Consider the following 14,032-nt stretch of genomic DNA (forward strand, 5'->3'; position numbering starts at 1 on the left):
CTCTTCCGACGTTTTGACGACAGGACGGGAACTCGTTTGCACGTGCGCGAGTGCTTTTTCTCCCCTTTCCGCCTCGTATGTGCGAGGCACACATCCCTGCGGTCTTTGACCTTGGAAGCGGCGCTCAATGTATACGAGCTATCATTTTCTCGCTCACTCTCCCTTCATCTCTGGCCTTCCATCGCCGGTGTCTTCGCCGCCGTATTCACACCACCCGACAACAAACAAACGCAACTTCGCGTGTACAGTGTGTCGACACAGGCGCAGCCGCAGCTGTAACAGCCCCTGCTACTACTAGAACTACTCCAACAGCGCCAGAGCGCCGTGTGTGTGTGTGTGTGCGTGTGTGTCTGTTGGTCTACTTATCTGTCTGTGAGTGCGTACCACTGTGATTGGGCTCTCCCAACGCCCCCCCGCCGCGCCTCCTGCCTACCCCACCCCTTCCCACTATACGTGTACACCGTTTTTTTTTTTTCAGTGATAGAGTTTTCTCCCCCCCCTCTCTCTCTCCCCTCGCCACCAGTTTACTTATTGCCTTTCATCCTTCTGCCTTTCCCCCGCTTTCCTGGCGCGCATGTGTGACCGCGTACAGACCTTGCTGCCTATATTGATAGCCGTATGTATCGACGTACGTGTACGCCCACGCATACGTACATACCTGGGTCTCCCTGTCTATTCCTCTTTTCTTCCTTTCATTTCGCTCCCCCTGAACTGTGCTGCTGAGGTTTTTGCGCCTGTATTGCTCCTGCTGCTGCTGTGGTGGTGGCTTACGCCTTTCTGTTTCGCTTGCTGTCCTGTGTGCTTGTACGCGGGACCCCCCACTCGCCCCTCTTCCTGCGATGTCCGTTACACGTGTGGACTCACCATATTTGCGTTCTTGTGTTTTCGCATTTCCCTGCACTTTGACCTCTTCACGTGCACGGAAGGACCTCCGCCGTGCCATCCATCGCCCACCCACTCATTCACACCCACTCACGCTCTCGCACCTTCCCCCCTTCTCTGGCCTTGTCTCTCATGCTCCGCGAGGCCCGCAGACGCAAGCAGCAGGTTGCCGGCAAAATCGGGCACGAAGAGTACATCTACCGCCTTAGTGGTGACCCCTTTAGCCATCAGGAGGAGATCCATAGACGCCCCCAAGGCAACCTCGATCCGCGCCGAGTACAAGCGGCAGGCGGCGGAGTCGGGGTGGCAGGCGCTCGAGGTGTTGCTGGGTCAAGTCAACCCCCGTTCGCGGTAGACGACGACGCCAACTACGGCGGCGGCGGCAGAGGTGGTCGGGGTGCCCGGTTGAATCCCATTTCTGGCGTACCTGATGCTGGGCCCTCCAACGAGGCCCCAGCCTTATACGGTGCCCCTGGAGGTTACATCGACGGTACTCCACCTGCCAAGAAGTACGCTGCAGCCAACTATGCTTCTCCCTACAGTGGTGGTGGCGCAGGTGGCTATCCGTACTCATTCATGCCGCAGGTGCAGCCCATCATCAGTGCCTTTGCCCCCGTAATTCCAGCCATCGCGCCAGTCAGGGACCTGCCCGCTCCCTTGCCTGCCGTGTACCGGCCAAAGCCGCCCCTCACGTTCCACAGTGGCCCGACTTCTAGCGCTGAAGTGCCACCCCTGTCCTTCAGTCCGTTGCCTCAACATCCAGTGCCACCACAGATGGGCGACCTCTCCCACGACGCCGGCACACCGAGGGCTGCCGCGGCCCCAATGTACTTATCACCAGGTGACAACGGTGCAAGGCGACCCAAGACAAGTCCGACGGTGCTGCCGCCCCTCAACCCGGACGCTGCCAGCAACGGCGGTGGTAATCTCTTCCCCACGCGCAGCCCGCGTCCGAGCACAAGCAGAGCCACCTTGGGAGGTGGCGGTGTCGGTGGCGGCTTTATTATCGGGAACGACGGCCTCTCTGATGTTGAGCAACGCCAGCGCGAGAAGAGGGCGGCACGCATGCGCGCCATTGAGCTGCAACAGGAGAATGCACGACAGATGCTAGAGCAGCAGCAGCGCAAGCAAGCAGAGCGGGAGCGGGAGATTCAAGAGGACCGCCTGACCGAGCAGCGACTGCAGCGAGAGCGGGAGGAGGTAGCGCGGCGGGAGCAAGCCGAGTTAGATCGCGAGAAGCGCGAGAAGGAGTTGAAAATGATGGGACCACGCGCAGCGCAGGCAATGTTGGAGCAACAGCAGCGTGAGACGCAGCAGCGGAGAGAGGAGGAGGCTGCAGCTCGGCGCAATAGAGGGAGAGCCCAGGCCGACGTTGCAGCCCCAGGGACGGGGAAGGAGACTCCGAAGCCGACGATTTCACCGCCGCCAACCTCTGCCAGCGCAGCCCCGACCATCCTCCCGTCGCTGCCGCCAGCGAACCACATGATGCCACTGTCGGCACCGTCCGTCCTTTCCCCTCCGGTGTCAGCGTCTACTTTGCCCTACCTCGTGAACTTCAACCTGGGCGGCGGGCTTCGCCCTCTGCCGCAACCATCACCGGCACTTTACAACTACCTGTCGGCCAACGCCTGCCCACAGGCGGCGCCGCTGCCCAATGGAGAGACCCAGGCAATCCGTAGTGAGCTGCGGCGCATCACTAACCTTCTCGAGCAGCAGCAGCAGCAGCAGCAGCAGCAGCGCCGCGCTATGGACAGCACCAGCTTTGGCGCCAAGGTGGCACCGCAGCCATGGCACAGTGGTGTACCGCAGCCTTCCACTGCAGCTGGGGCTGGTACGTACCTTACTACTGGTCAGCCGTCACCTTCTCTCGATGCTGGCGGCGATGCCCCTGTGACTTCTGCGCAGCGAAACAGCGCGGCGCCGTACAGGCCTTTCTTGACAGGCGGTACGTTGCCTCCACCGCCGCTTACCACAGCAGCACCTCCCGCTCCCTCCTCGTCTGACGCTGGTGCACCGCCGGTAGGCATCGGGCCGTGGCAGGGGCTCTTCTCCTCGTGCGCTAGCACCTCTGCGACCGGTGCTGGCGGCAGTCTGTTGAACCCGTCGTGCGGGTCCGCTCGGCAGCTCGCCAGCTCTATTACGGACAACGACCCGGAGCTCTCGACGGAGCCGTCCCGGTTCATCGGCCCGTTTAGAGCACCGATGGCCGCGGTGCCGAGTCCTCCTGTTATCCCCGAGCCGGAGGTGACGGTCGTGGTGGTGGAGTCCACAACTAGGAAACCGCTGCCAGCATCGGTTTTCTGTGCGGCTGTCGCTGAAACCGTCTCAGCACACAGCATGGCAACCACGCCTCTGGCGTCAGAGGCTGCGTCATTCCGTCTCTCCACAGCAGCGTCGGTCTCGGCGTCTGCGCTGGAAGCCTCTTCGGAGCCCGAGGCGTGCTCCCCAGCGAGGTCGGTAGAGGCAGAGAGCCTTTGCTCGGTCCACCACATTTCTTCTTCAACGGCGAAACGGTTGAGGATAAACACAAATGAGGACAAGTCCGAGAGGCAAGGGAGTGCGTCGCCGTTACCAAAGGTGGTAGTGGCCTACACCAGCTCAGTCCAGTCCCTAACTTCTTCCCAGGCAGAGTTGCCGAGGGAGTAGAGGCATAGCGAGTCGATCATCTCCATCATTTGGTCCCCCTTTTACCTCTCCCCTCCTCGCTCATTCTTCTCGTTCTGTCTCTCTCGTTGCGGTACTAGTAGGCCCCTGTACAATGGATGAAGGTTCGCGGCGCCAGTGCCTGCCTCCCTCGTCTCCCTCCCCCGGCATGAATGGGAAGGAGGAGTCAGCGAGTGAGTGAGGGAGAGGGATTGAACAGAAGGCGACTGACGAGTGTGGATGCCTACAGTGCGTCTGTGTCATGACAATTTTGGTTTCCCCATTTCTTCTTGGCCATCTGATTTGAATGTTCTGATTTGTGGGCGTCTAACGAGAAGGAAATGGCGAGAGGGCGGAGGTGAGGCAGGGAGAGTAGGCATACAGACTCCCACCAACACACCAACTCACACACACACACACACGCACAGGGATATCTATCCCTGTGCGTGCGCGAGTTGGTGTGAGTCGTGCTCGTGCGAGCTCATTTTCCTTTTTTTCCCTTCGTGTGTGTGTGTATACAGCGCTTTTCCTACTCTATCTTCGTCAACCACGCGTTTTTCTCTCCCCCCCGCTCCGCTACTCCCCTCGCACTCTTCGACAAGTTCCGGGCGCGTGGTCTCCACCATTTGAGCGCATTTATGTTGTCGTGTTGCCTTCATTGTGTTTTTTTTTTTTCCTGCCTTCCCGTTCCCTTTTCTCTCTTCGCTCGCTTGTCTCCCTCCTTCTCCCACGCCCAGTTTTTACAGGCGTGCCTAGGCGTGTGCGTGCACCCTCTCTACACGCGTGTCTTTGATGCGATGTAGCACATGCCTCGGCCCTCTCGCCAAGATAAGCATGGGCTCGATGATACGGTACTCCAGCTCAGTGTGGGTGGGCGCTGCTCACCCTTTGCGTTGCTTCTCAGCTGTGCTATTCTCACTTGTTTGTTTAGCCGTGCTCGCTGCCCTCTGTCTACGTACGTGTGTGTGCTCATGTGCCTCCCACTTGTGTTTCAGCTGCACCGCCCCACGCGTTCGCTCGATGGAGTCCGGAGTAGCAGAGGGAAACAAAAAGAAGAGAAGGGAGAGGCGGTTGTGGGCGGGCGATAAGTGGGCGGGGAGGGAGAGTGCATGAGAGAATGGCAACGATGGGTGATTCACGATTCTACAGTGTGAGACGAAAGTTGAAGGAATGAGTCCAGGCGCACTCACAGCGGGAGAGAGACTGACTTGAGCGAGAGAGACATGGAGGACGGAGGAGGAGGCTGCCGCCTCTACAAGCCCCCTCTCCCCTCCCCCACTCCTGTAAGCCACACACGTATCATGGGAGGGATATTTAGGAAAGTGACGCAAACAAAGAAACAAGATAGAGCCGCCGCCGCATCCACCTCCATGACCCGGCAACCGAGGAGCGCCTCCAGTGGCAACGACCTGACCAAGCGTGCCCTGTACCTCCCCCGTTTCCCTTCCCCTGTACCTCCCCTCATTAGCACCGCCGGCTGCAACGTGCACATACAACGGGGTCGTGTGCGTATACATGTGTGCTGATGCTAATCTCTCTCTCTTTCGTGTCTCCCCCGTCTCTCTTTCCAATGATGCCTCCTTCACTCCCCTTCGCGCTTCTACTCGTACTCCTTTTTTTCCCCCATTTCCTCCCCTCGCTCTGTACGCGCCAAGCTCCCCCCACACGTGTGTGTACGTACGCCCACCCACGCACTCGAACCGTGACTGGAGAACATCAAGGTGAAGACGAGGTAGTGGTGTGGTAGTCAGCGTAGAGGCATAGAACGTTCTGTACGCTGCGATCGCCTCCCCCCGTCCCCCTTTTCCTGTTGAACGAAGAGCGCTGGTGCTCTACTCGGTACATGTCAGTTAAACCGGAGCACTTTTGAGCACCGTCTTCGTTTTTTTTTTGCTCCCCGACGCTGGCACACACCCACACACAGAGAGAGAGAGAGCCCCCTTCCCTGCCCTCCACAGGGCCACACCCGTAGCTGCTAGGAAGGGTAGGTAAAGGCGGCTGCTCCTCATCCTCTCTCCTGCACCTACCCAAGCACACTTTCTTTGGTTTCTGTGCCGTCTTTGCTTCCGCTACTTAGAGGTCTGTTTCTTTTCTTTCCTTGCGCGAATCCGCACCACCGTCTGTCTCACTCACTCACCCTCTCGTTGTGGGTCTGTACTTCAGCAGGCTTTGTCTCTTCTTCGTCAGCACTGTTGAGTCTTTGTATTGTTTAGGTAGAGCCTTTGCCTTCTTCGCTGTTTCTCTCTCTCTTTCTTTCTCTCTTTCTCTCTCGCCTTCTTTTCATTGGAAAGCTGCACTCTCCTCCACTTTTGCACCCCATCACCCTTCCTCACGCACCCGCCACACGTACGTTGCACAAACATCTCCCTTTTGATCATCACGATGGGCCGTGGCGCAGCGCACGAGGAATACCCCGATGATGGGCACATTTTTGTGTGTGTGCGCGTCCGCAACGCGCCCCAGAATGCGGCCTGCCTAACCCACAACAGCGCTGCCGCGACGAACACGCGCGCCTCCGCCGTCCTGCGGAAGTCGGTGCTGCGCGAGGCGCAACGGATTTGCGTCTCTGTGGTGGAAAATGTGGTGGTGATGCACGACCCCACGTCGATCGACGACGACGCCACCGTCGCGAAGGACGGGAACAACGTGGTGCAGATGCTGACCGACCGTGCTCACCGCACCGGTGCTACTCGACACTCTCGTAAAGCGGCTGGCGGTGGCAGCGCTGCTGCCGCCCTGTCACGCACCAGCTCACGTCGGACCGCAGGTGGCAGTCGCGTTACCACTGCTGGTGCCGCGGCCGGCGCTACCCACATCGTCTCCACCAGCACCGCGAACTACTACGAGTGCGACCATTGTATTGTGTCGATGGAAGAGTCGCATCTGCTTCAGATGCCGCTGATTCGCACGAGTGATTTTCTTCAGCCGCCGCCGTACGGGACGCAGGAAGAGGTGTACCGGCGCACCGCGATGCACGCCGTCAAGGCCGCCATAGACGGCATCAACTCGTGCGTCTTCGCCTACGGTCAGACGGGCAGTGGCAAGACCTATACACTTTTTGGCGACACGACGAACATACGCCGTGACCCCGGCGTCGTACCACGCACTCTGGACGACTTGTTCAGCCGCCTGGAGGCGGTGAAGCAGTCGTACCAGAGCGACAGGGTGATCGACTACTCGTACCGCGTGCAGCTTTCTTTCTACGAGATCTACCAGAACGAGGTTTACTGTCTTTTCTCTCGCCGGGGCCCGCTGCATGTGCAGTTCGTCCGCGATCCGACGGGGAGGAAGGAGACAATGATCATCCACGACCTGCAGCAGCAGACGGTGACCTCGGCTGAGAAGGCGTACCCGATGATCGAGGTGGGTCTGCGCCGGCGGCAGACTGCCGAGACAGGCATGAACTCACGCAGCAGTCGTAGCCACGCTGTGCTGCAGGTCCGCGTCGCCCAGTATCGAACCAACTGTGACACACGAGAGACGGTGGAGCATCAGGCGACAATCAACCTGGTCGACCTCGCTGGCAGCGAGCGGCAAAAGACGGCAAACACAAGCGGGACGAGCCGTGCGGAGGGCATTCAGATTAACCAGTCACTCGCAACGCTGGCACGTGTCATCAACGACATAGCGAGCGGGGCCAAGTTTGTAAACTACCGCGACTCGCTGCTGACGATGGTGCTCAAGGACAACCTCGGCGGCAACAGCAAGACGTTCATGATCGCCAACATCTCTCCCATCGCCTTTAGCTACCAGGAGTCATGCGCCACGCTGACGTACGCTAGGGACGTGCGTAAGATCCGCAACCGACCAATGGTGAACAAGACCTTCCAAACCCGCGCGAATCTGCTGGAGCAGAATATGACGCTAAAGCAGGAGAACGAGAAGCTGAAGGAGCAGATGGAGGCGTGGGTGAGGGGCCTGCAGAGCAGCAACCTGCACCCCTCTGCGACAGACGCGATCGGCTTGTTATCTGTCCGAGGCGGCGGCATGGCGGAGGCAAGCGATCATCCACTGTTGTCACCGCCACCGTCGATGTCGCAGACTATCGCAGCCCAGCAGCGTCGTGCCTCTAACGTGCCGCTGGCCGTGGCCGGGTGCAACGAGGCCTTCCTGTCCACCTCCAGCGCCGGCCTGACGGCGCCGCTGCTCATCTCTTCCCACCGCAAGTACACGAGCATTGCGGGGATTGGAGGATCGTGCGTCGAGGGCGGCGTCGTGCGCGTCACGGCGCTGGTAAAGGGGACGATGGAGTTCCCGCTGAGTCGTGTGCTGTACTCGCTGCCGTCAACGACGACGACCGGCGAAAGCTTGTACGCAGCTGGGGAGGATGGTCATAACACCCAGAAGCGGCACACCGCCATCCTAATGGGTGCCGACGCGAACTCATCGGAGTGCGCGAGTGGTGGTAACACGTGCCGACCGGATACTGCAGTGGAGACTACAGCAGCGGTGGCGGAGAAGATGTTAGACCTAGGGTCACTGGTGTTGGAGCGTGTGGCGCAGCGCTCGTGCGAGCAGCGATATTACGTTCACTTCAACCCACCCGCCAGTGTTGAGGGCCTCTCGCGCCTCATCGATGTCCAGATCAACGGCAAGAGCGTAGGGGAGAAGGGTCGGCGTGAGTTGCACCACGGTGACGTAGTGTGCGCCTACCTCGAGGACGGAGCCAAGGCGGAAGCAGCGACGGAGACGGCGGCCAGCGCTTGTCTGCATGCACAGAGTCTTATCTCTTTCCACTACGTTGACCTCAACGCACTTTCACGTGGCACGAACACGTCCTCGAACGGCATGAGCAGTGCTACACTTGGCCAAATCGCGGTCTCTGTCGACCTTCCGGCGGACATGGAGAGCCTCACCCTGGAGGACATCAAACAGCTGCAACGCGACAATGCAAAGCTGCTGGACATGGTACGCCAGCAGGCAGAGACGATCGATTACCAGTGCGCCCACGCGAGCACATCAATGGGGCAGGCGGAGAACTTGGAGGGCATCTCGCCGATCGAAACCCCTGGCTCTGTGTCACCAAACCCTCGCTCGTTGGAGCCGAGCGTGTCGACATCGCTGCCGCCGGAGACGAGCAAGATCGTCGTTGCTCTCGAGGCCTTCCGCCGCCTATCCGTCTCCCCATCCATCCGCCGTGGCTCCGTCATGCCAGCTGACCTGGAGACGGACGAGCTGCTGCAGCGTGCGGCAGCGCAGAGCGAGTCAAAGCAGCGCCTCGACAGCGCCGTCCACGAGAACGAGAAGCTGCACCGTACTGTCGTGTCGCGCAACGCCACACTGGAGGCTCTGGCACGACGCCTTGCTGAACTGGAAGCTGGCGGGCCGCTCGATACGCCAACCACCCCATCGGCATCCTCGTCTCCTTCCTCGGTGAGCATCAGCCCCTCGGCTAAGAGGGATGACATGGATGAGGTTCAGACCGGCAGGTGCGCTGATGTCGACGAGGTCGGCAACAATGCATCGATGGGTACAGAGAGGGACTGCAGCAGCGTCACGCGCGTGTCCTCACCTTCACAGATGCGCACCGCCTTTGAGCAGCGTCGGGACGAGGGAGTCGTTGAGGCAGACGAAGAGGATGGGCTTCAGCTGGAGCCAATTGGAGACGGCCGGAAGCGCATCGTTTACGAGAGCACGGAGGGCACACGTGAGCGCTACCAGGCGGTGGTGCGGGAGCGGGAGCAGTTTGATCGCATCATTGAGCTGGAGACTCTTATGCGTGAGCTGCGCGAGCGAATCAGCGAACTGGAGAGCCGTTTGCGCTTCTCTAAGGACGAGACTCTGGAGCAGCAGATGTTTCGCGAGCAGGCTGAGGATGAGCGCGACGCGCTGCTCGAGGAGCTGGCGAATACTCGCAGTGAGAATGCGATGCTGCGCCGCGAGAACGCCAGTCTCGAAGGCTTTCTCGCCAGGGATGAGCAGGCACTTGCGGATGCCGCGCGTCTCGCCGACGAAGAGCTAGAGCGGCAGACTGCCGTGCTGACCGACCGTATCAAGGCCCTGAAGGCACTGGCCCGCATGTGGAAGCAGCGCACCATGAAGTACATTGCGATGGGCTACGGTGCCGGCAGCGACGACAAGGGCACTGGCAGCGCCAGAGCCGCGCATCTCGAAGCGATTCCATGGGACGACCTGCGTGCTGCCGAGACGGCGGCAATCGCGAAGCGGCGTCTCGGCGGGGGTGACGCGGACGCCTGTCCGGCTGATGTGGCGCACACCATCGACGACTTTGAGAAGTCTACAACCGAGGATAACGTGCGTGCGCTCGAGTACGCACTGCTTGACTTCGAGCAAGAGAACCAGCGGCTGCTGGACAGAATTCGGCACATCCAGGCGGAGTTGGACGGCTACAAGAGTCTCATTGGGCGTCTCCGGGCGGAGAAAGCAGAGACGGAGAAGGCCCTGGCAGATGCGACGGACTCCACCGAGGAGGAGCGTCGTCGCATGCAGCAGCTTCTGCGCAGCACCAACGCGCAGCTGGAGGAGGCGGAGGAGAACCTTAAGCGGACACAGGGTCGCCTGGATGACGCGGTGGGCCTGTGCGAGAACAACAAGCGCAAAGCTGTGAGGAACAACGGACTGCTGTTGGCTCAGCAGAAGCGCACCATCGAGGAGCTGGAGGCCGAGATCCACCACATGCGTCGCGACTACGCGGCCAAGGATGAGGAGCTGACCAACCTGACGCGGTACATGCAGGACCGCGATGCGCTCGGCGGTGACGGCGTGGCGCAGAACTGCAAGCTGCACTCTCGCATCGAGGAGCTCGTGAAGGACTCTATGGAGGACTACGAGGCACCGAACGGGTACTCGGTGTTCCCGGCAGGCTTTGAGTTTTCGGACGAGATGGTGTCACTCATCCGCATTTGCCTCCGTATCCTGCTCGACCGACTCAAGATGGAGCTGTACGTGCTCAACGCGCAGAGTGTGCATAAATTTCAGCTCCTGATCCACGCCGTGAAGGCGCGCACGGAGGCGCACTTCCACACTTTCGTGCATCAACTTCGCGACGCCGTCTCCCAGATGGCGGGCCGCACTTTGCGGCCCGGTGGCAAGTGGGGCCTGTCCGAGTCGGACGTCCTCTCAACTCTTGTTGACCACCGCCGCCGCCAGGTTGGCGATGCGCTGAGCGGCTTGCTGATCTGGTATGACCACTGGGACAGCGCCCCAAAGACGGAGCATGTCGCCTACATGGAGCTGATCCGAAACGCCGATCGCATCATGCAGATGGCCCGCATCGTGCGTCGTGAGAGCCTCCTGAACACGAACGCGACGTCCACCTCGCTGATGCCGATCCCCGGCAAGAATGGCGCAAGCGACATATCGTTCATCTCTGAGTCGGCACGCCGCAATGATAAGACTGTGAAGGGAAGCTGCAAAATTCTTTCTCGCCTTGCATCGTTCACCCGCCAGGGCAACCTGGCGCGTGCCGTGAACCAGTTCTCTGCGACCCCTTCGCGAGCCACGATCGCCGGTCGCGAGGGCGTCGTCGGCACCACGCCGTGCCCGGTGGAGGAAGGCACCACTCCGTTCAGCCGCAGCGCCACGGTAACGGCGCTGGCACTCTCGCAAAGCATGATCCCTTTTAGCAGAACAGGTACTGGCACGCGCATCAACGGGCACCAGCCGCCACCAGCTGCGAACCCGGAGAGCTGCTCGCTCTTCAGCCGTTGTCCTTCGGGGCTACCACGGCCGCTCGCCGCGACAGTAGCGGTTGCCAACCTCTCGCCGCAGTCGTGCCTGTCCACGGCCACACCTGCGCGGCCCACAAAGCCGGCCGCGAGCGGCGTCGCGGGGACGCCTGCGGCCACGCTGACAACCGGTACGACACCCGCTGCTCCGACGGCGGCTGCGCGCGCCAACTACTCGCGCATGGCCTCCGCTGGCGTGCTGCCGGTGTCGGAGGCGGATGTGAATTACGTGGCGAACACCGATGTGGCAGAGGCTGTATCCATCAGCACCTATAACTTCTCCCGCCGCATGAGCCTGGCGGCAACAATGGGGGCCGGTGAAGGCACCATTGCCGACAAGGGTGAGCCAGTGCGTCGTCCGAGCCGCCTCTTCTCTCAATCCCAGAAGTCGATCTTCCAGCAGCGGGACTCCTCGCAGCATCAGCAACAGCCACTGCGCCGCCTGGTCTCTGCTACACCGGCTCTCTCCAAGTCCCGCGTCAACGCTGGTGCGACTGGAACTCGCGTGCAGGCGAGCCGTGTTAAGGCAACAGAGGCGTTTGCGAGGTCGAAGACACACTACTCAGTGCTGAAGCCAACCGAAATGGTGGGCCGACTGAGCCGCCGCAACTCCGGCGCTTGTGTCAGCTCCAAAACTAGCACTCATACGGCCGGCAGCTTAGGCGGGGGCTCGCCGCATGCACGGCCGTCCTCGTCGCAGCACAATGCGTCACGGCTCTCTGCCTTCTACAGTACACCCGCAGCTGTACAGATGCGCGGGTCCGGGAACGGCCCTGTAAGCATGCTGAGCAGCAACGCCGCCGCGAAGCCGTCTTCGGGGGAGGTCTCCTTCTACAACCCGGACGTCATGAAGTCACTGCGGGAGCGAAGCACAAACGACGTGAACAGCGCGGCACGGGCGAGCAGTGAACCTCGTGCGGTTTCCAAGAAGGCAAGTCTCACGGGCAGTAGTAGCGTACACTTGAAGAAGAGCAAGGCGCACGCAGCGACATCGCTGTCTGCATTCCAAAAGGCGCTGACCGGTGCACGCGTGAGCGCTGGACACGATACCACCGTCGTGAGCTCAGCACCTGTGATACCGAAGCTCAACTTTGAGGCACTGGAGGAGAAGCCCTGAGACACTCGCGGTTACAGGCGGGGGCCGCTTATTCTTTTCTCCTGTGTACGTGCGCGCGCGCGTGTATGGAGAGAAGCGGGGGGAGGGAGTCGTGGATGAGAGGATTAGGGCCGAGGATACGCAGACATACACTCTCGCTTGACCGATTCGTTTTGCTTTGCTTCCTTGTTTCACTGTACCGACTCATCCCTTCACAAACAGCGCCATTTTTGTTTCCATTTTCCTTTTCCTTTGCATTACTTCTTGCAGCGTGTGTGTGCGTGCTGGTCTTGTTGACTCTGTCTCCCTTGCCCGCACACGGCAACCACACCAGGCCCACCACCAATACCTCATGATCCCCTCACGCGCACACACACACACACACACACACACACACACACACACAGGGAGAGACACCTACACGCGATCGACAGGATGAGGTGCTGTGTGCTTGTTGTAATCGTTGTACTCTACCTTTTCGTCTGAGATTTTTTCCTTGTCAATGTACCTCTATGACCGCGAAAACGTCTCGGTATGTGCGTATGTATGTATGCGTATGTATGTATGTATATATATGTGTGTATGTATGTATGTATATGTATGTATATGTGTATGTGTGTATGTATGTATATGTATATGTATGTATGTATGTATATATATGTGTATGTGTGTATGTATGTATGTATATGTATGTATATGTGTATGTGTGTATGCATCCCTGTACACGTATGTATCTGTGTCTGTCTGTATGTATCTCTATATGTATGTCCCCATGCACGTATCCCTGCCCCTCTATCCACACGCATATACGCACCCCTCCATGTCCCCCTGGATGCCTCCACCTCTCCGCCACATGCCACCATAGGCCCCGCCTCATCACGCCCGCCAGCCAACCAACCCCCCTCCAACGCCGACCTGCCCACCCCTCCCAAAGGACCACCCCCCACCTTGACGCCAACCAGACCACCCCCACACACCCCCACGAACCACCACAGCCCACATCCCCCCCGTACGCGCCCCACCCCACCACCCCGAAAAAGCCGAACGCCCCACTAATTCCCACTGACAAACACCCCCCTCCTCCCCGACACACCCTGACCGCCAAACCCCCCAATACCCTTCCGCCCGAAACTTACCAACCGCCCGCGCCCCCTCCAACAGCCCCCCATATCCCCCCACCCCCCCCCCCCACACCCCAAGACCCCAACCCCCAGCACCCCCCCTCACCCCCATTACCCGCCCAAGGGCCCCCGCCTTCCCCCCCTACCCACTCCCGCCGCCCCCCACGCCCAATCTCCTCTCACCCACCCCCCCCCAAGCCTCCCTCCCCCAACCCCCCCTAATCGCCCCCCCCGGGCCCCCCACCCCCACCCCCAACACCCCCAAACCCCCGCCAGTCCCCACCACCAACCTCCCCCTAGGCCCCCCCCCTTGACCCAACCCGAGGGGCGGGCACGATCCCATACAAACCCCCCCCAACAAAATGGGAAGCCGGGCCATTCACCCCCACCCTCCCCCCCCCAAGTTTCCCCCCCCTTTTTCCCCCTCCCCCCACCCAAGAACCCCCCCCCCCCCCATTAAACCCCCCCCCCACCACAGTCCCACCCAGCCTCCCGGGGGGCCCAACACCCCCCTTCCCTCCCCCCCCTCAAGCCCCGCGCCCCCCAACCCCCCCCCTTCTCCCCTCTCAAAGGCTCCCTGCGGGGTATCACTCCCCTCTCCT

General features: G+C 60.5%; 2 protein-coding genes across 2 annotated transcripts; both read left to right on the forward strand.

The window, feature by feature from the left end:
• Nucleotides 1-1,014: 1,014 nt before the first annotated feature.
• Nucleotides 1,015-3,528, forward strand: LBRM_21_1260 (conserved hypothetical protein; the record flags this gene model as incomplete). The annotated part of the gene is made up of 1 exon (XM_001564781.2): nt 1,015-3,528. One exon carries the CDS (start codon nt 1,015-1,017, stop codon nt 3,526-3,528), a length of 2,514 nt encoding a protein of 837 aa, XP_001564831.2.
• Nucleotides 3,529-5,907: 2,379 nt separating this feature from the next.
• Nucleotides 5,908-12,330, forward strand: LBRM_21_1270 (putative kinesin; the record flags this gene model as incomplete). The annotated part of the gene is made up of 1 exon (XM_001564782.2): nt 5,908-12,330. The coding sequence occupies one exon, from the start codon at nt 5,908-5,910 to the stop codon at nt 12,328-12,330; it is 6,423 nt and encodes a 2,140-aa protein (XP_001564832.1).
• Between the last annotated feature and the right edge of the window lie 1,702 nt (nt 12,331-14,032).

This window comes from Leishmania braziliensis, chromosome 21 (genome assembly GCF_000002845.2).
Source record: "Leishmania braziliensis MHOM/BR/75/M2904 complete genome, chromosome 21".
Classification (NCBI taxonomy): Eukaryota; Euglenozoa; class Kinetoplastea; order Trypanosomatida; family Trypanosomatidae; genus Leishmania; species Leishmania braziliensis.